Source organism: Ranitomeya imitator, chromosome 6 (genome assembly GCF_032444005.1).
Source record: "Ranitomeya imitator isolate aRanImi1 chromosome 6, aRanImi1.pri, whole genome shotgun sequence".
Classification (NCBI taxonomy): Eukaryota; Metazoa; Chordata; class Amphibia; order Anura; family Dendrobatidae; genus Ranitomeya; species Ranitomeya imitator.
In genome coordinates, this window is record NC_091287.1 from 569734526 (window position 1) to 569756799 (window position 22274).

General features: G+C 47.1%; 1 protein-coding gene across 1 annotated transcript in view; it reads right to left on the reverse strand.

Annotated features, from left to right (window-relative positions):
- The window catches only part of WDR97 (WD repeat domain 97), a 519753-nt gene that overhangs the window by 65962 nt on the left and 431517 nt on the right, over positions 1 to 22274 (reverse strand). Inside the window, exon 20 of the mRNA XM_069732096.1 lies at positions 7701 to 7790. Within this exon, the coding sequence (XP_069588197.1) occupies positions 7701 to 7790 (90 nt within the window). The remainder of the gene's footprint in view (positions 1 to 7700; positions 7791 to 22274) is intronic.

Consider the following 22274-nt stretch of genomic DNA (forward strand, 5'->3'; position numbering starts at 1 on the left):
CTACGGGCCACTTGTTTGGGGACTTTTCAGCGTATTACGGCCATAATATACGGACCGTATTGTCTTACGCTGAGTGTGACTCCAGCCTTACTGTTTCACTTATTCATTCTCGTCTGGACTATTGTAACTCTCTACTAATTGGCCTCCCTCTTACCAAACTCTCCCCGCTCCAATCTGTCCTGAATGCTGCAGCCAGGATCATATTCCTCACCAACCGTTACACCGATGCCTCTACCTTGTGCCAGTCATTACACTGGTTACCCATCCACTCAAGAATCCAGTGCAAAACTACTACCCTCATCCACAAAGCTCTCCATGGCTCAGCACCACCCTACATCTCCTCCCTTGTCTCAATCTACCACCCTACCCATGCCCTCTGTTCTAGCATCCTCAATAATCAGAACCTCCCACTCCCGTCTCCAAGACTTTACTCGTGCTGCGCCAGTTCTTTGGAATGCACTACCCAGGTTAATACAATAAATCTCCAATCCACACAGTTTTAAGTGTGGCCTAAAAACAAATTTGTTCAGACTGGCCTACCGTCTCAACGCATTAACCTAACTATCCCTGTGTTGCCCATTCAAAATTTTTACCATAACCAGTGTAGGGATTGTACTCGCTCGGATGCATAGGAGGAAACAGGAGGCACATTCTCTTCAGCGTTCATGTAGGTTTATTCACTCCATAAACCATTTAAGTCAGCAACACCAGGGTAAACAGTCTTACATCAGACAGTTGAATCCTCAAAGTCCATAGTAGAGCTCCGCTCTCTCTCAGATCTGTAGGCACACAGGCTGTGCCATGTCCAGCATGTAGGCTCTCCAGCCTAAATATGGTCTCTGTGTGCTGTTCAGGACGTCTGTCCCCACTTGGAACCGTCCAACACACAGGCCACTCTGCAGTGTCCAGCCAGCACACATGGAAGTGTGTCCACCCTGACAGACTCCCAAACACACTCTCCACATGGGCTACACACACCTCTTTACATAAGTGTAACCACACCCATATACCTGTCACATGGCCAGTCAGCTGAGTGTGACATCACCACAGGTCCTTCAACACAAAACCATCTTAGGTCTTCAAACACGCCTCTTAGGGTGGGTTTGTAGGTGACTGAACCCACCCATCTCTAATCACCTGGAAGCCTTCCCAATGTAAACAAATCCCTCAGCAGTAGATCTGCTTGAGCAAAACATACCCAGGCTTCCATCACAGGGCCACCCACCTCTGCGATACATACCGTCCATTAATCACATGACCTTTAGCCACGCTACACCAGGTTTCCTCGCATCATATTCTCACAAGCTTTATACATTTAACAGCCCTCTGTGTCTGTACTGTTACATATTTAGGCTGATAACCGGTTCATGCAGCTTTACATGAACACCCGATCCTTACACTATGGCTGGTCCGAATAACGAAAGCAATTGTTACCATCCCCCTCTTGTGTCTCCCCTTTCCCCATAGTTTGTAGCTTGCGAGCAGAAGGGCCCTCACTCCTCTTGGTATCTATTTTGAACTGTGATTTCTGTTATGCTGTAATTTCTATTGTCTGTACAAGTCCCCTCTATAATGTGAAGTGCTGCGGAATATGTAGGCGCTATAGAAATAAAATTATTATTATTTATTATTATTATTATTATCCACAAGGATCTGCACAAGCCTCATACACAGAAGATATGGGGGTGATGATCCAGCTCCGGAGCTCTGATGTCACATCATCCCATCTGTCCAGGATCACATGAAGAGAGAAGGATCTGCACAAGCCTCATACACAGAAGATCTGTCGGTACAACCTCCTGCCAAGTTTCTACAAAGATGTTGTTCATGTACTGAGAGAATTGTTATTTTGATGTGGTTTTAAAGGGACAGGCGGTCACCAGATAGTGATGGTGGAGACAATGGGTGGTTACCAGATACTGATGGTAGAGAAGGGTTGTCACCAGATACTGATGGTGGAGACAATGGGTGGTCACCAGATATTGATGGTGGAGAAGGGTGGTCACCAGATACTGATGGTAGAGAAGGGTTGTCACCAGATACTGATGGTGGAGACAATGGGTGGTCACCAGATATTGATGGTGGAGACAATGGTTGGTCACCAGATACTGATGGTGGAGAAGGGTGGTCACCAGATACTGATGGTAGAGAAGGGTGGTCACCAGATACTGATGGTAGAGAAGGGTTGTCACCAGATACTGATGGTGGAGACAATGGGTGGTTACCAGATACTGATGGTGGAGAAGGGTGGTCACCAGATACTGATGGTAGAGAAGGGTTGTCACCAGATACTGATGGTGGAGACAATGGGTGGTTACCAGATACTGATGGTAGAGAAGGGTTGTCACCAGATACTGATGGTGGAGACAATGGGTGGTCACCAGATACTGATGGTGGAGAAGGGTTGTCACCAGATACTGATGGTGGAGACAATGGGTGGTTACCAGATACTGATGGTAGAGAAGGGTTGTCACCAGATACTGATGGTGGAGACAATGGGTGGTCACCAGATACTGATGGTGGAGAAGGGTGGTCACCAGATACTGATGGTGGAGACAATGGGTGGTCACCAGATACTGATGGTGGAGAAGGGTGGTCACCAGATACTGATGGTAGAGTAGGGTGGTCACCAGATACTGATGGTGGAGACAATGGGTGGTCACCAGATACTGATGGTGGAGAAGGGTGGTCACCAGATACTGATGGTAGAGAAGGGTTGTCACCAGATACTGATGGTGGAGGAGAAGGGCGGTTGCCAGATACTGATGATGGTGGAGACAGGCAGTCATAGATACTGATGGTGGAGACAGGCGGTCACCAGATACTGATGGTGGAGAAGGGTGGTCACCAGATACTGATGGTGGAGACAATGGGTGGTCACCAGATACTGATGGTGGAGAAGGGTGGTCACCAGATACTGATGGTAGAGAAGGGTGGTCACCAGATACTGATGATGGAGACAATGGGTGGTCAGCAGATACTGATGGTGGAGAAGGGTGGTCACCAGATACTGATGGTAGAGAAGGGTTGTCACCAGATACTGATGGTGGAGGAGAAGGGCGGTTGCCAGATACTGATGATGGTGGAGACAGGCAGTCATAGATACTGATGGTGGAGACAGGCGGTCACGAGATACTGATGGTGGAGAAGGGTGGTCACCAGATACTGATGGTGGAGACAATGGGTGGTCACCAGATACTGATGGTGGAGAAGGGTGGTCACCAGATACTGATGGTAGAGAAGGGTGGTCACCAGATACGGATGATGGAGACAATGGGTGGTCACCAGATACTGATGGTGGAGAAGGGTTGTCACCAGATACTGATGATGGAGGAGAAGGGCGGTTGCCAGATACTGATGATGGTGGAGACAGGGGGCCATAGATACTGATGGTGGAGGAGACAGGCGGTCACCAGATACTGATGGTGGAGAAGGGTGGTCACCAGATACTGATGGTGGAGAAGGGTGGTCACCAGATACTGATGGTGGAGAAGGGCGGTCACCAGATACTGATGATGGAGGAGACAAGCAGTCATAGTTACTGATGGTGGAGGAGAAGGGCGGTCACCAGATACTTATGGTGGAGTAGATGAGTCATCACAGATATCGATGAATGCTTGGTCTGGGGGAAATTGTGTGTAAATGGGTTAGTAACTGGCTTAGTGATAGAAAGCAGAGGGTGGTTATAAATGGTATAGTCTCTAACTGGGTCGCTGTGACCAGTGGGGTACCGCAGGGGTCAGTATTGGGACCTGTTCTCTTCAACATATTCATTAATGATCTGGTAGAAGGTTTACACAGTAAAATATCGATATTTGCAGATGATACAAAACTATGTAAAGCAGTTAATACAAGAGAAGATAGTATTCTGCTACAGATGGATCTGGATAAGTTGGAAACTTGGGCTGAAAGGTGGCAGATGAGGTTTAACAATGATAAATGTAAGGTTATACACATGGGAAGAAGGAATCAATGTCACCATTACACACTGAATGGGAAACCACTGGGTAAATCTGACAGGGAGAAGGACTTGGGGATCCTAGTTAATGATAAACTTACCTGGAGCAGCCAGTGCCAGGCAGCAGCTGCCAAGGCAAACAGGATCATGGGGTGCATTAAAAGAGGTCTGGATACACATGATGAGAGCATTATACTGCCTCTGTACAAATCCCTAGTTAGACCGCACATGGAGTACTGTGTCCAGTTTTGGGCACCGGTGCTCAGGAAGGATATAATGGAACTAGAGAGAGTACAAAGGAGGGCAACAAAATTAATAAAGGGGATGGGAGAACTACAATACCCAGATAGATTAGCGAAATTAGGATTATTTAGTCTAGAAAAAAGACGACTGAGGGGCGATCTAATAACCATGTATAAGTATATAAGGGGACAATACAAATATCTAGCTGAGGATCTGTTTATACCAAGGAAGGTGACGGGCACAAGGGGGCATTCTTTGCGTCTGGAGGAGAGAAGGTTTTTCCACCAACATAGAAGAGGATTCTTTACTGTTAGGGCAGTGAGAATCTGGAATTGCTTGCCTGAGGAGGTGGTGATGGCGAACTCAGTCGAGGGGTTCAAGAGAGGCCTGGATGTCTTCCTGGAGCAGAACAATATTGTATCATACAATTAGGTTCTGTAGAAGGACATAGATCTGGGGATTTATTATGATGGAATATAGGCTGAACTGGATGGACAAATGTCTTTTTTCGGCCTTACTAACTATGTTACTATGTTACTATGATGGAGGAGGAGAATGGAGGTCAGCAGATAATTATGATGTAGGAGACGGCCAGTCACCAGATACCAATGGTGGAGGAGATGGGTGGTCACAGATACTGATGGTGGAGGAGAAGGGAGGACACCAGATACTGATGATGGTGGAGACAGGCAGTTACAGATACTGATGGGGGAGATGGGTGGTCATAAATAATGATGATGGTGGAGCCGGGCAGTCACAGATACTAATGGTGAAGGAGACGAGCAGTTACAGATACTGATGATGGAGTGTTAGGAGTCGAGTTTCCTCTGCTGCACAGGGGAAATCTCGATCCGTGTCTGCTGCGGTCTCCCATTCTGCTTCGGACGCAGTGGGTTCTGCTCAGCGGAGGTGTCGCTCCCAGCGTCTTGCTGGGACTGATTGTGTGCAGGGGGTTACTGCTGCCTTTTCTGGCTCTCCTGTTGTACCCTGCACTGATCTTCGGCGAGCGGGCTTCTCTGGGACTAAGTCCTTATTTGCACACACTGAGCATGCCCAGGGCAAGATCTCCCGTTGGAGATCGAGGGTCACATGCTCAGGCACTACAGCACATACCATTGGTCCTCTTGGCAGGTCCTGAAAGGGCAAAACTTCTGTAGCTACTTCCTGTGCTGCAACTATATAAACTGCGCATGACCGCACGGCCATGCGCTAGTATTGTCTTGATATAATGTGTGTGTGTAGATGGATGTATGTCGATGGATGGAAGCTCCTAAGTATCCCTCCCTAGTGTTGTTGACTGTTCGCGGATGATGGTAGCTATCTAGCGCCCGACTAGCCATCTGCACGTAACACACATCACAGCGTCCTGTGGCTGTGTCCGCCAGTACGGCACCGTGCGCTTCCTCTGCGCTTTCCTTACCCAAGCCTAGGTGGTTAGTGGCGTCCGTCAGTGCGGCACCGCACGCACTCTCGTGCCTATAGATTCTATTTAATAAGTTTCCTTACACACCCAGTTGCGGTGTTGTGCCAGAAAGTGTCTAATCGGACTTCAATCCTGTTTAGGGGTTGAGTTCGCTGACTTCTTGCTCGCGCTCTATGTGCGGTACTGCGGTCCTGTGACGCAACAGGATCGCTTCCTTCACGCAGGGTGATGTTAACTCATGTGTGTATACTTAGTACCGCCATATAGTCCGTCTTACTAGCAGCAGGGTCTTTTACCTGCACGGTGGACCTCGGACTGCGAACGCACCTAGTTTCTTATCATCTATACTTGGTGCGTTCCGCCAGTCCTTAACATGGAGGAGATGGGCGGTCACCAGATAATTAAAAGAAACTATTAACACTTATTTACAGTATAAAGCTTGTCACTTTGCTGCATCCTGAATACAACTGTTCTGTGTATATATAGATACAGGTGCTTCTCACAAAATTAGAATAACACCAAATAGTGAATTTATTTCAGTTCTTCAATACAAAAAGTGAAACACATACTGTATATTATATAGAGTCATTACACACAGAGTGATGAATTTCTCATGTTTATTTCTGTTAATGTTGATGATTATGGCTTACAGCCAATGAAAACCCAAAAGTCATTATCTCAGTAAATTAGAATACTTTATAACACTGGCTTGAAAATGATTGTAAAATACGAAATGTTGGCCTACTGAAATGTATGTTCAGTAAATGCAGTCAGTACTTGGTTGTGGCTCCTTTTGCATCAATTACTGCATCAATGCGGCGTGGCATGGAGGCGATCAGCCTGTGGCGCTGCTGAGGGGTTATGGAAGCCCAGGTTGCTTTGATAGCAGCCTTCAGCTCTTCTGCATTGTTGGGTCTGATGTCTCATCTTCCTCTTGACAATACTCCATAGATTCTCTATGGGGGTAAGGTCAGGCGAGTTTGCTGCCAATCAAGCCCAGTGATACTGTTGTTTTTACACCAGGTATTGGTACTTTTGGCAGTGTGGACAGGGGCCAAGTCATGCTGGAGAATGACATTTCCATCTCCATAAAGCTTGTCGGCAGAGGGAAGCATGAAGTGCTCTAAAATGTCCTGGTAGACGGCTGCGCTGACTTTGGTCTTGATAAAGCACAGTGGACCTACACCAGCAGATGACATGGCCCCCAAACCATCACTGACTGTGGAGACTTCACACCAGACCTCCAGCAGCTTGGATTGTGGCCTCCGCTCTTCCTCCAGACTCTGGGACCTTGATTTCCAAATGAAATGCAAAATGTACTTTCATCTGAACACAACACCTTGGACCACTGACAACAGTCTGGTTCTTTTCTCCTTGGCCCAGGTGAGACACTTCTGGCGTTGTCTATTGGTCATGATTGGCCGGACACAAGGAATGTGACACTTGTAGTCCATGTCCTGGACACGTCTGTGTGTGGTGAAGCAATGAGTCCAGCAGCAGTCCGCTCCTTGTGAATCTCCCCCACATTACTGAATGGCCTTTTCTTAACAATCCTTTCCAGGCTGCGGTTATCCCGGTTGGTTGTGCACCTTTTTCTACTACAATTTTTCCTTCCACTCCACTTCCCATTAATATTCTTGGATACAGCACTGTGTGAACAGCCGGCTTTTTTAGCGATGACATTTTGTGTCTTCCCCTCCTTGTGGAGTGTGTCAGTGACGCCTTCTGGACATCTGTCAGGTCAGCAGTCTTCCCCATGATTGTGGAGCTACTGGAACAGACCAAGGGACCTTTATAAATGCTTAGGAAGCCTTTGCATATTTTTTTACTAATTAATTTACTGAGATAATGACTTTGGGGTTTTCATTGGCTGTAAGCCATAATCATCAACATTAACAGAATTAGACACGTTAAATAGATCACTCTGTGTGTAATGACTCTATGTAATACATGAGTGTCACTTTTTGTATTGAAGAACTGAAACAAATTCATTTTTTGATGATATTCTAATTTAGCGAGAAGCACGTGTATGTGCATTATCAGATGTTTGCTGATATCTACAGATCCCCATCTCACCACACTCCACACTGGATGATAGTTCATGTTCTTTCTTCCATGTGATGTCCTTGGCTCCTTATTACAGGCGGTCTCTGCATGGAGTTGGTCCTAAGGGTAAAGCATGGAGGACATCATATAGCCGGGCTGTATGTGCTGGGTATTCTACATAGCATATCCCAAAACAAATGACCACTTAGATCAGAGCTCTCAAACTGCATTCCTCAAGGGCCGCAAACAGGTCATGTTTTCCAGATTTCCTTGTATTGCACAGGTGATAATTTAATTACCTGCACAGATAATGATTCCAGCACCTTGTGCAATGCTAAGAAAATCTTGAAGACATGCACAGTTTGCGGCCCTCGAGGAATACAGTTTGAGACCCCTGACTTAGATAAAGGTAGGGAACACTTTCAAATTACCATGGAACCGAAAAAAAGGGAAGTGCAAAATCCCAATAAAATCATTAATTTTTATTGATATAAATAGATTAAAATATTATCAGACAAATATATATATATCATGTGCAATTCAAAAGGGAGATAACAAAACAGAGAGACAGCTGAGCAGATAATCTCACTAACAATATCTTCCCTCACATAATCTCCGATCCTCCCAAGACCTCCTACTCTCCTCCAAACTTATTCATTCCTCACACAAACGCCTCCAAAGAGTTCTCCCGAATATCCCCCATCCTCTGGAATTCCACGCCTCAACACGTCCGACTATCCACCACCCTCGGATCCTTCAGACGGAACCTGAAAACCCATCTCTTCAGGAAAGCCTACAGCCTGCAATAATCATTCTGCTGCCTCACTACCACCCGAGCTGCCGCGTCACCACCACCCGAGCTGCCGCGTCACCACCACCTGAGCTGCCGCGTCACCACCACCCAAGCTGCCGCCTCACCACCGCCTGAGCTGCCGCCTCACCACCACCCGAGCTGCCGCCTCACCACCACACAAGCTGCCGCCTCACCACCACCTAAGCTGCCGCATCACCACCACCCGAGCTGCCGCGTCACCACCACCAGAGATGCCGCGTCAGCACCACCCGAGCTGCCGCCTCACCACCGCCCGAGCTGCCGCCTCACCACCACCAGAGCTGCCGCGTCACCACCACCTGAGCTGCCGCCATACTACCACCCGAGCTGCCGCTTCACCACCACCAGAGCTGCCGCGTCACCACCACCAGAGCTGCCGCGTCACCACCACCTGAGCTGCTGCCTCACCACCACCCGAGCTGCCGCCATACTACCACCAGAGCTTCCGCTTCACCACCAGAGTTGCCGCCTCACCAACACCAGAGCTGCCGCCTCACCAACACCAGAGCTGCCGCCTCACCACCACCGGAGCTGCCGCCTCACCACCACCAGGGCTGCCGCCTCACCACCATCAGAGCTGCCGCCTCACCAACACCAGAGCTGCCGCCTCACCAACACCAGAGCTGCCGCCTCACCACCACCGCAGCTGCCGCCTCACCACCACCGGAGCTGCCGCCTTCCCCCCACCAGTACTGCAGCACCCCTGACCTTCTGTCTCTTTCCCATTATCCCATAGAATGTAAGTCTACAAGGACAGGTGTTATGAACTGGTGATTCAGAACCACAATGGACCTAGTGGTTAAGAGCACACAAAGTGACCTGATAGTTACTAATAACATAGGACGAGCTCTGAGACGTGGGATCTCTGCTGACCGCAATCCCTAATCCTATCATACCACACTAGAGGTAGCCGTGGAGCGCTCCTGACCAGACCTAGGCGCCTCGGGCACAGCCTGAGAAACTAGCTAGCCCTGAAGATAGAAAAATAAGCCTACCTTGCCTCAGAGAAATTCCCCAAAGGAAAAGGCAGCCCCCCACATATAATGACTGTGAGTAAAGATGAAAATACAAACATAGAGATGAAATAGATTTTAGCAAAGTGAGGCCCGACTTACTGAATAGACCGAGGATTGGAAAGATAGCTTTGCGGTCAGCACAAAAACCTACAAACAACCACGCAGAGGGCGCAAAAAGACCCTCCGCACCGACTAACGGTACGGAGGTGCTCCCTCTGCGTCTCAGAGCTTCCAGCAAGCAAGAAAAACCAATATAGCAAGCTGGACAGAAAATATAGCAAACAAAAGTAACACAAGCAAAGCTTAGCTTATGCAGGGCAGGCAGGCCACAAGAACGATCCAGGAGAGAGCAAGACCAATACTGGAACATTGACTGGAGGCCAGGAACAAAGAACTAGGTGGAGTTAAATAGAGCAGCACCTAACGACTTAACCTCGTCACCTGAGGAAGGAAACTCAGAAGCCGCAGCCCCACTCACATCCACCAAAGGAAGCTCATGGACAGAACCAGCCGAAGTACCACCCATGACCACAGGAGGGAGCTTGACCACAGAATTCACAACAGTACCCCCCCCTTGAGGAGGGGTCACCGAACCCTCACCAGAGCCCCCAGGCCGACCAGGATGAGCCAAATGAAAGGCACGAACCAGATCGGCAGCATGAACATCAGAGGCAAAGACCCAGGAATTATCTTCCTGACCATAACCCTTCCACTTAACCAGGTACTGGAGTTTCCGTCTCGAAATACGAGAATCCAAAATCTTCTCCACTATATACTCTGTCATGATCCCAATGGCAGGGGATCACTAAAGGACAAGCACAGATACAAACAAGCTCTAGGGCGATGGAACCTGAGCTGACCGCGACCCTGAACCTAACACACAAATAAAAGTAGCCGGGGAACGTGCCTACGATGATCCTAGACGTCTCGCTCCAGCCGAAGATCTAACTTCCCCTATTAGAAGAAACACAGACCTCTCTTGCCTCCAGAGAAATCCCCCACAGAAATAGCAGCCCCCCACATATAATGACGGTGAAATGAGAGGAAAGCACATACGCAGTATGAAAACAGTTTCAGCAAAATGAGGCCCGCTAAAGCTAGATAGCAGAGGATACAAAAGTGAACTGCGCGGTCAGCGAAAAACCCTTCAAAAAACCATCCTGAAATTACTTGAACTCATGTGCCAACTCATGGTACATGAGGAGCAATTTCAGCCCACTAGAGCAACCAGCAGCAAGAATCACATATCTGCAGGCTGGACTAAAAACCAAATTAAGCAAAACACCAAAACAGGAAAATCCAAACTTAGCTTGACCAGAAGGTTCTAGGAGCAGGGAGCAGAGGTAACAAGACACACTGGATACATTGATAACCGGCGAGGAAATGCCAGCAAAGCCAGGTTAAATAGGAAACTCCCATATGCTGATGGAACAGGTGGAACCCAGAAACCCAGGAAAGACAAGTCACCCAGTACCATCAGTAACCACCAGAGGGAGCCCAAAAACAGAACTCACAACAGTACCCCCCCCTTGAGGAGGGGTCACCGAACCCTCACGAGAACCACCAGGGCGACCAGGATGAGCCCTATGAAAAGCGCGAACCAAATCATCAGCATGAACATCCGAGGCAACCACCCAAGAATTATCCTCCTGACCATAACCCTTCCACTTGACCAAATACTGGAATTTCCGTCTGGAAACACGAGAATCCAAGATCTTCTCCACAACATACTCCAATTCTCCCTCCACCAGCACTGGAGCAGGAGGCTCAAGAGAAGGAACAACAGGTACCTCATACTTCCGCAACAACGACCGATGAAACACATTATGAATAGCAAACGATGCCGGGAGATCCAAACGAAACGACACAGGGTTAAGAATTTCCAAGATCCTATAGGGACCGATGAACCGAGGCTTGAACTTAGGAGAAGAGACCTTCATAGGAACAAAACGAGAAGACAACCACACCAAGTCACCAACAAGAAGTCGAGGACCCACGCGGCGACGGCGATTAGCAAACTGCTGAGCCTTCTCCTGGGACAACTTCAAATTGTCCACCACATGACTCCAAATCCGATGCAACCTATCCACCACCATGTCCACTCCAGGACAATCAGAAGGTTCCACCTGACCAGAGGAAAAACGAGGATGAAACCCCGAATTACAAAAGAAAGGAGAAACCAAGGTAGCAGAACTAGCCCGATTATTAAGGGCAAACTCGGCCAGCGGCAAAAAGGTAACCCAGTCATCCTGATCAGCAGAAACAAAACATCTTAAATAAGTTTCCAAGGTCTGATTAGTTCGTTCAGTCTGGCCATTCGTCTGAGGATGGAATGCAGACGAAAAGGACAAATCAATGCCCATCTTAGCACAGAACGTCCGCCAAAATCTAGACACAAACTGGGATCCCCTGTCAGAAACGATGTTCTCAGGAATCCCATGCAAACGAACCACATTCTGAAAAAACAGAGGGACCAACTCAGAGGAGGAAGGCAACTTAGGCAAGGGTACCAGATGAACCATTTTAGAAAAGCGATCACACACAACCCAGATGACGGACATTTTTTGAGAGACAGGGAGATCCGAAATAAAGTCCATGGAAATGTGCGTCCAAGGCCTCTTCGGGATAGGCAAAGGTGACAACAATCCACTGGCCCGAGAACAGCAAGGCTTAGCCCGAGCACAAACCTCACAAGACTGCACAAAAGAACGCACATCCCTCGACAAGGAAGGCCACCAAAAAGACCTGGCCACCAAGTCTCTAGTACCAAATATTCCAGGATGACCTGCCAACGCAGAAGAATGGACCTCGGAGATGACTCTACTGGTCCAATTATCCGGAACAAACAGTCTCTCAGGCGGACAACGATCAGGTTTAGCCGCCTGAAACTCCTGCAAAGCACGTCGCAAGTCTGGGGAGACAGCAGACAAAATCACCCCATCCCTAAGGATACCAGAGGGCTCAGAATTTCCAGGGGAGTCAGGCACAAAACTCCTAGAAAGAGCATCCGCCTTCACATTCTTTGAACCTGGCAGGTATGAAACCACAAAATTGAAACGAGAGAAAAACAGTGACCAACGAGCCTGTCTAGGATTCAGACGCCTGGCAGACTCAAGGTAAATCAAATTTTTGTGATCAGTCAAGACCACCACACGATGTCTAGCACCCTCTAGCCAATGACGCCACTCCTCAAATGCCCACTTCATGGCCAAAAGTTCCCGATTACCAACATCATAATTCCGCTCAGCCGGCGAAAACTTTCTAGAAAAAAACGCGCATGGCTTCATCACTGAGCCATCGGAGCTTCTCTGTGACAAAACCGCCCCCGCTCCAATCTCGGAAGCATCAACCTCAACCTGAAAAGGGAGCGAAACATCTGGCTGACGCAACACAGGAGCAGAAGAAAACCGGCGCTTAAGTTCCTGAAAGGCCTCCACAGCCGCAGGAGACCAATTAGCAACATCAGCACCCTTCTTAGTCAAATCCGTCAAAGGCTTAACAACACTAGAAAAATTAGTTATAAAACGACGATAGAAATTAGCAAAGCCCAAGAACTTCTGTAGACTCTTAAGAGATGTAGGCTGCGTCCAGTCACAAATAGCCTGAACCTTGACGGGATCCATCTCAATAGTAGAAGGGGAAAAAATATACCCCAAGAAAGAAATCTTCTGGACTCCAAAGAGACACTTTGAGCCTTTTACAAACAAGGAATTGGCCCGCAGGACCTGAAACACCTTCCTGACCTGCTGAACATGAGACTCCCAGTCATCAGAAAAAAACAAAATATCATCCAAATACACAATCATAAATTTATCCAGATATTCACGGAAAATATCGTGCATAAAGGACTGGAAGACTGAAGGAGCATTAGAAAGTCCAAAAGGCATTACCAAATACTCAAAATGGCCCTCAGGCGTATTAAATGCGGTTTTCCACTCATCACCTTGCTTTATTCGTATAAGATTATACGTACCCCGAAGATCAATCTTAGTGAACCATTTAGCCCCCTTAATGCGAGCAAACAAATCAGTCAACAATGGCAAAGGATACTGATATTTTACGGTAATCTTATTCAAAAGACGATAATCTATACAAGGCCTCAAGGAACCATTTTTTTTGGCCACGAAAAAAAAACCTGCTCCCAAAGGGGACAAAGATGGACGGATATGTCCCTTTTCCAAGGACTCCTTAACATAATCCCGCATAGCAGTATGCTCTGGCACTGATAGATTGAACAAACGACCTTTAGGAAATTTACTGCCTGGAATTAAATTTATAGCACAATCGCAATCCCTGTGAGGAGGAAGCGAACTGAGCTTAGGCTCCTCAAAAACATCCCGATAGTCAGACAAAAACACAGGAATCTCAGAAGGAGTAGATAAAGCGATAGAAATCGGAGGTGCATCATCATGAACCCCCTGACAACCCCAGCTTAACACAGACATTGATTTCCAGTCAAGGACTGGATTATGAGTTTGTAACCATGGCAGACCAAGTACTAGAACATCATGCAAATTATACAGTACCAGGAAGCGAATCACCTCCTGATGAACGGGAGTCATACGCATGGTCACTTGTGTCCAGTACTGAGGTTTATTCATAGCCAAAGGTGTAGAGTCAATTCCCTTCAAAGGAATAGGGACTTCCAGAGGCTCCAGACTAAACCCACAGCGATTGGCAAATGACCAATCCATAAGACTCAGGGCAGCGCCTGAATCCACATAGGCATCGACGGAAATGGATGATAATGAACAAATCAGAGTCACAGACAGAATGAACTTAGACTGTAAAGTACTAATGGCAACAGACTTATCAACCTTTTTTGTGCGTTTAGAGCATGCTGATATAACATGAGCTGAATCACCACAATAAAAGCACAACCCTTTTTTCCGCCTATACTTTTGCCGTTCACTTCTGGACTGAATTCTATCACATTGCATTATCTCAGGTGACGGTTCAGACGACACCGCCAAATGATGCACAGGTTTGCGCTCCCGTAAACGCCGATCAATCTGAACAGCCATAGTCATAGACTCATTCAGACCAGCAGGCGCAGGGAACCCCACCATAACATCTTTAATGGCCTCAGAAAGGCCATCTCTAAACTTTGCAGCCAGAGCGCACTCATTCCACTGAGTAAGTACCGACCACTTCCGAAATTTTTGACAATAAATTTCTGCTTCATCTTGCCCCTGAGAGAGGGCCAACAAAGCTTTTTCAGCCTGAATCTCTTGGTTAGGTTCCTCATAGAGCAAACCCAATGCCAGAAAAAACGCATCCGCATTAAGCAACGCAGGGTCCCCTGGTGCCAATGCAAATGCCCAATCCTGAGGGTCACCCCGCAGGAAAGATATAATTATCTTGACTTGCTGAGCAGGGTCTCCAGAGGAGCGAGATTTCAAAGAAAGAAACAACTTGCAATTGTTCCTAAAATTCAGAAAACGAGATCTATCTCCAGAAAAAAACTCTGGGACAGGAATTCTAGGTTCAGACATAGGAGCATGTACAACAAAATCCTGTATATTTTGAACCTTAGTGGCAAGATTATTCAGGCTGGAAGCCAAACTCTGGACGTCCATGATAAACAGCTGGGATCAGAGCCATTCAAAGATTAAGAGGAGGAGGAAGTAGCCAGGCTGCAATAAGGCTAGGCAGCAAACTCTGAGGGAAAGAGAAAGAAAAAAAAAAAAAAACTTCCTCAGACTACTTATCCTCCTACTTCAGCCAATACAATTAACACTTTGTGGCCGGTTATACTGTCATGATCCCAATGGCAGGGGATCACTAAAGGACAAGCACAGATACAAACAAGCTCTAGGGCGATGGAACCTGAGCTGACCGCGACCCTGAACCTAACACACAAATAAAAGTAGCCGGGGAACGTGCCTACGATGATCCTAGACGTCTCGCTCCAGCCGAAGATCTAACTTCCCCTATTAGAAGAAACACAGACCTCTCTTGCCTCCAGAGAAATCCCCCACAGAAATAGCAGCCCCCCACATATAATGACGGTGAAATGAGAGGAAAGCACATACGCAGTATGAAAACAGTTTCAGCAAAATGAGGCCCGCTAAAGCTAGATAGCAGAGGATACAAAAGTGAACTGCGCAGTCAGCGAAAAACCCTTCAAAAAACCATCCTGAAATTACTTGAACTCATGTGCCAACTCATGGTACATGAGGAGCAATTTCAGCCCACTAGAGCAACCAGCAGCAAGAATCACATATCTGCAGGCTGGACTAAAAACCAAATTAAGCAAAACACCAAAACAGGAAAATCCAAACTTAGCTTGACCAGAAGGTTCTAGGAGCAGGGAGCAGAGGTAACAAGACACACTGGATACATTGATAACCGGCGAGGAAATGCCAGCAAAGCCAGGTTAAATAGGAAACTCCCATATGCTGATGGAACAGGTGGAACCCAGAAACCCAGGAAAGACAAGTCACCCAGTACCATCAGTAACCACCAGAGGGAGCCCAAAAACAGAACTCACAACAATACTCCAACTCCCCCTCAACCAAAACCGGGGCAGGAGGATCAACGGATGGAACCACAGGTGCCACGTATCTCCGCAACAATGACCTATGGAATACGTTATGGATGGAAAAAGAAGCTGGAAGGGTCAAACGAAAAGACACAGGATTAAGAACCTCAGAAATCCTATACGGACCAATGAAACGAGGCTTAAACTTAGGAGAGGAAACTTTCATAGGAATATAACGAGATGACAACCAAACCAAATCCCCAACACGAAGTCGGGGACCCACACAGCGCCTGCGGTTAGCGAAACGTTGAGCCTTCTCCTGAGACAATGTCAAATTGTCCACTACATGAGTCCAAATCTGCTGCAACCTATCCACCACAGTATCCACACCAGGACAGTCAGAAGACTCAACCTGCCCTGAAGAGAAACGAGGATGGAAACCAGAATTGCAGAAAAACGGCGAAACCAAAGTAGCCGAGCTGGCCCGATTATTAAGGGCGAACTCAGCCAAAGGCAAAAAGGACACCCAATCATCCTGATCAGCAGAAGCAAAACATCTCAGATATGTTTCCAAGGTCTGATTGGTTCGTTCAGTCTGGCCATTTGTCTGAGGATGGAAAGCCGAGGAAAAAGACAAATCAATGCCCATCCTAGCACAAAAGGCTCGCCAAAACCTCGAAACAAACTGGGAACCTCTGTCAGAAACTATGTTCTCCGGAATGCCATGTAAACGAACCACATGCTGGAAGAACAATGGCACCAAATCAGAGGAGGAAGGCAACTTAGACAAGGGTACCAAATGGACCATCTTAGAGAAGCAATCACAAACCACCCAAATGACCGACATTTTTTGAGAGACGGGGAGATCCGAAATAAAATCCATAGAGATATGTGTCCAGGGCCTCTTCGGGACTGGCAAGGGCAAAAGCAACCCACTAGCATGAGAACAGCAGGGCTTAGCCCGAGCACAAATCCCACAGGACTGCACAAACGAACGCACATCCCGCGACAGAGACGGCCACCAAAAGGATCTAGCCACCAAATCTCTGGTACCAAAGATTCCAGGATGACCAGCCAACACCGAACAATGAACCTCAGAGATAACTCTACTCGTCCATTTACCAGGGACAAACAGTTTCTCCGCTGGGCAACGGTCATGTCTATTAGCCTGAAATTTTTGCAGCACCCGACGCAAATCAGGGGAGATGGCAGACAAAATTACCCCCTCTTTGAGAATACCCGCCAGCTCAGGCAAACCCGGAGAGTCGGGCACGAAACTCCTAGACAGGGCATCCGCCTTCACATTTTTAGAGCCCGGAAGGTACGAAACCACAAAGTCAAAACGGGAGAAAAACAGCGACCAACGAGCCTGTCTAGGATTCAACCGTTTGGCAGACTCGAGATAAGTCAAGTTCTTGTGATCAGTCAAGACCACCACGCGATGCTTAGCTCCTTCAAGCCAATGACGCCACTCCTCGAATGCCCACTTCATGGCCAGCAACTCTCGATTGCCAACATCATAATTACGCTCAGCAGGCGAAAACTTCCTGGAAAAGAAGGCGCATGGTTTCATCACCGAGCCATCAGAACTTCTTTGCGATAAAACAGCCCCTGCTCCAATCTCAGAAGCATCAACCTCGACCTGGAACGGGAGCGAAACATCTGGTTGGCACAACACAGGGGCAGAAGAAAAACGACGCTTCAACTCTTGAAAAGCTTCCACAGTAGCAGAAGACCAATTGACCACATCAGCACCCTTCTTGGTTAAATCAGTCAACGGTTTAGCAATACTAGAAAAATTATTGATGAAGCGACGATAAAAATTAGCAAAGCCCAGGAACTTTTGTAGACTCTTCAGAGATGTCGGCTGAGTCCAATCATAAATGGCCTGAACTTTAACAGGGTCCATCTCGATAGTAGAAGGGGAAAAAATGAAACCCAAAAATGAAGCCTTCTGAACACCAAAGAGACACTTTGACCCCTTCACAAACAAAGAATTTGCACGCAGGACCTGGAACACCATTCTGACCTGCTTCACGTGAGACTCCCAATCATCCGAGAAGACCAAAATATCATCCAAGTATACAATCAGGAATTTATCCAGGTACTCTCGGAAGATGTCATGCATAAAGGACTGAAAGACTGATGGAGCATTAGAAAGCCCGAATGGCATAACCAGGTACTCAAAATGGCCCTCGGGCGTATTAAATGCTGTCTTCCATTCATCGCCCTGTTTAATACGCACAAGATTATACGCACCACGAAGATCTATCTTGCTGAACCAACTAGCCCCCTTAATCCGAGCAAACAAATCAGACAGCAGCGGCAAGGGGTACTGAAATTTGACTGTGATTTTATTTAGAAGGCGGTAATCAATACAAGGTCTCAGCGAACCATCCTTCTTGGCCACAAAAAAGAACCCTGCTCCCAATGGTGACGACGACGGGCGAATATGACCCTTCTCCAAGGATTCCTTTACGTAACTCCGCATAACGGCGTGCTCAGGCACAGACAAATTAAACAGTCGACCCTTAGGAAACTTACTACCAGGAATCAAATCGATAGCACAATCGCAATCCCTATGCGGAGGTAGGGCACTGGACTTGGGCTCATCAAATACATCCCGGTAATCAGACAAGAACTCTGGGACCTCAGAAGGGGTGGATGATGAAATAGACAGAAATGGAACATCACCATGTACCCCCTGACAACCCCAGCTGGACACAGACATTGATTTCCAATCCAATACTGGGTTATGGACTTGTAGCCATGGCAACCCCAACACGACCACATCATGCAGATTATGCAACACCAAAAAGCGAATATCCTCCTGATGCGCAGGAGCCATGCACATGGTCAGCTGGGTCCAGTACTGAGGCTTATTCTTGGCCAAAGGCGTAGCATCAATTCCTCTCAATGGAATAGGATACTGCAAGGGCTCCAAGAAAAACCCACAGCGCCTAGCAAACTCCAAGTCCATCAAATTCAGGGCAGCGCCTGAATCCACAAATGCCATGACAGAATAGGATGACAAAGAGCAGATCAAAGTAACGGACAAAAGAAATTTCGACTGTACCGTACCAATGGTGGCAGACCTAGCGAACCGCTTAGTGCGCTTAGGACAATCGGAGATAGCATGAGTGGAATCACCACAGTAAAAACACAGCCCATTCGGACGTCTGTGTTCTTGCCGTTCAGCTCTGGTCAAAGTCCTATCGCACTGCATAGGCTCAGGTTTATGCTCAGATAATACCGCCAAATGGTGCACAGTTTTACGCTCACGCAAGCGTCGACCGATCTGAATGGCCAAAGACAGACTCATTCAGACCAGCAGGCATAGGAAATCCCACCATGCCATCCTTAAGGGCTTCAGAGAGACCCTTTCTGAAAATTGCTGCCAGCGCACATTCATTCCATTGAGTGAGCACAGACCACTTCCTAAACTTCTGACAATATATCTCGACCTCATCCTGACCCTGACACAGAGCCAGCAAATTTTTCTCTGCCTGATCCACTGAATTAGGTTCATCATAAAGCAATCCGAGAGCCAGAAAAAACGCATCAATATTACATAATGCAGGATCTCCTGGCGCAAGGGAAAATGCCCAGTCTTGAGGGTCGCCACGTAATAAAGAAATAATGATCTTAACTTGTTGAACTGGGTCACCAGAGGAGCGGGGTTTCAAAGCCAGAAACAGTTTACAATTATTTTTAAAACTCAGAAACTTAGCTCTATCTCCAGAAAACAAATCAGGAATCGGAATTCTTGGTTCTAACATAGAATTCTGAACCACAAAGTCTTGAATATTTTGTACTCTTGCAGTGAGATGATCCACACAAGAAGACAGACCTTTAATGTCCATCACTATACCTGTGTCCTGAACCACCCAAATGTCTAGGGGAAAAGAAAGACAAAACACAGTACAGAGAAAAAAAAATGGTCTCAGAACTTCTCTTTTCCCTCTATTGAGAAGCATTAGTACTTTTGTCCTCCAGTACTGTTATGAACTGGTGATTCAGAACCACAATGGACCTAGTGGTTAAGAGCACACAAAGTGACCTGATAGTTACTAATAACATAGGACGAGCTCTGAGACGTGGGAACTCTGCTGACCGCAATTCCTAATCCTATCATACCACACTAGAGGTAGCCGTGGAGCGCTCCTGACCAGACCTAGGCGCCTCGGGCACAGCCTGAGAAACTAGCTAGCCCTGAAGATAGAAAAATAAGCCTACCTTGCCTCAGAGAAATTCCCCAAAGGAAAAGGCAGCCCCCCACATATAATGACTGTGAGTAAAGATGAAAATACAAACATAGAGATGAAATAGATTTTAGCAAAGTGAGGCCCGACTTACTGAATAGACCGAGGATAGGAAAGATAGCTTTGCGGTCAGCACAAAAACCTACAAACAACCATGCAGAGGGCGCAAAAAGACCCTCCGCACCGACTAACGGTACGGAGGTGCTCCCTCTGCGTCTCAGAGCTTCCAGCAAGCAAGAAAAACCAATATAGCAAGCTGGACAGAAAATATAGCAAACAAAAGTAACACAAGCAAAACTTAGCTTATGCAGGGCAGGCAGGCCACAAGAACGATCCAGGAGAGAGCAAGACCAATACTGGAACATTGACTGGAGGCCAGGAACAAAGAACTAGGTGGAGTTAAATAGAGCAGCACCTAACGACTTAACCTCGTCACCTGAGGAAGGAAACTCAGAAGCCGCAGCCCCACTCACATCCACCAAAGGAAGCTCATGGACAGAACCAGCCGAAGTACCACCCATGACCACAGGAGGGAGCTTGACCACAGAATTCACAACAGACAGGGTCCTCTCCCCTCTGTACCAGTCTGTACATTTGTTTACTGTAAACGATATCTATAACTCTGTATGTAACCCCGCCATGTACAGCACCATGGAATTAATGGTGCTATATAAATAATAATAACCAAGTCGTACAGATATAGTGATGTTGCACTTTTATTTAAAACATGGACAATGATCATAATCCCTATGACACAATAGGATAAAGTTCTATTGCATATGGACCACAAAATGGTGATGACCAAAAAAACAGAGCATGTCATAAATCCAAAATATAAAAAGTGACAGTGCACAAAATTACAAAGAAAATGATGCTGAGGTACCATTTGTGATCCTACATATAATCCTACATGAAATATGCCTTAGTGGTGAAAAGAGTCTAGGCAATGCAGAACGTTTTTAGCAATGTAGGGATTTGCTCTGGTAGGCAGTGGCAGGGCCGCAGTGATGAGGTAACACACAGGCTTTCAGTCCAAACTTCAGTGGTTTATTAGCACTTTAAACAGTCAGTGGCAGACTCACCCTTGCACGGGACGGGCTTAACTAAGCGGCTGCCTGGTCAGGGGCGTCCGCCAAATGCCATTGCCAGGGTTGCTATGAGTCTTGTGAACCGTTGCAGCATGAGTAATCTGACCAAACAAATTCAGGCTAATTCCAGCCTAGCTCCTCGCACTTTGCACACAGAACATGTGCCAAACCAAAAAACTCCATTACCTAGCCCATAACCTCACCCACAGGAAAGGTACCTATCACATGGGCTGATCACCTGATCATGACATCACTGCAGATCCTCAACCTTAGGGAAAATCCAGCTCAAATCTTATCTTGCTGGTAGAAATATATCTTCCATCCAGCACTACACCCTTGACTGCACCACATACCTCCCCCCTTTGTTCAACCCTATGGGGGTGGACACATGACATACAGTGGACTCTGGACAGGGCATCTGCATTCCCTTGTAGCCTGCCCAATTTCTGCTGAAAATGTAAAATTTTGCAGGGACAGAAACCACCTGGTGGCTCGCGCATTCCTCTCTTTGGCTTGACTCATCCGCGTAAGAGGGGAATGATCTGTCACCAAGCGAAATGTTCTTCGCAGCAAATAATAGCAAAGAGAATCAATTGCCCACGTAATGGCCAGGCATTCTCTCCCCACAATACTGTACCTGGTATCGGCTGGGGTAAGCTTCCGGCTCAGGAAACTAACGGGATGCTCTTCCCCGTTAATCTCTTGAGACAACACGGCACCAAGACCTATCTCAGAGGCATCGGTCTGCACGATGAACTCTCTTTTGAAATCGGATGTAATCAGAACCGGTGTATCACACAGTACCGATTTTAACTTTACAAAGGCCTCCTCTATCTGATCATTCCAGTGGACCATCAGAGACTTACTCCCTTTCAAGCAGTCTGTTAAAGGCGCGGACAACGTTGCAAAGGTGGGAACAAAT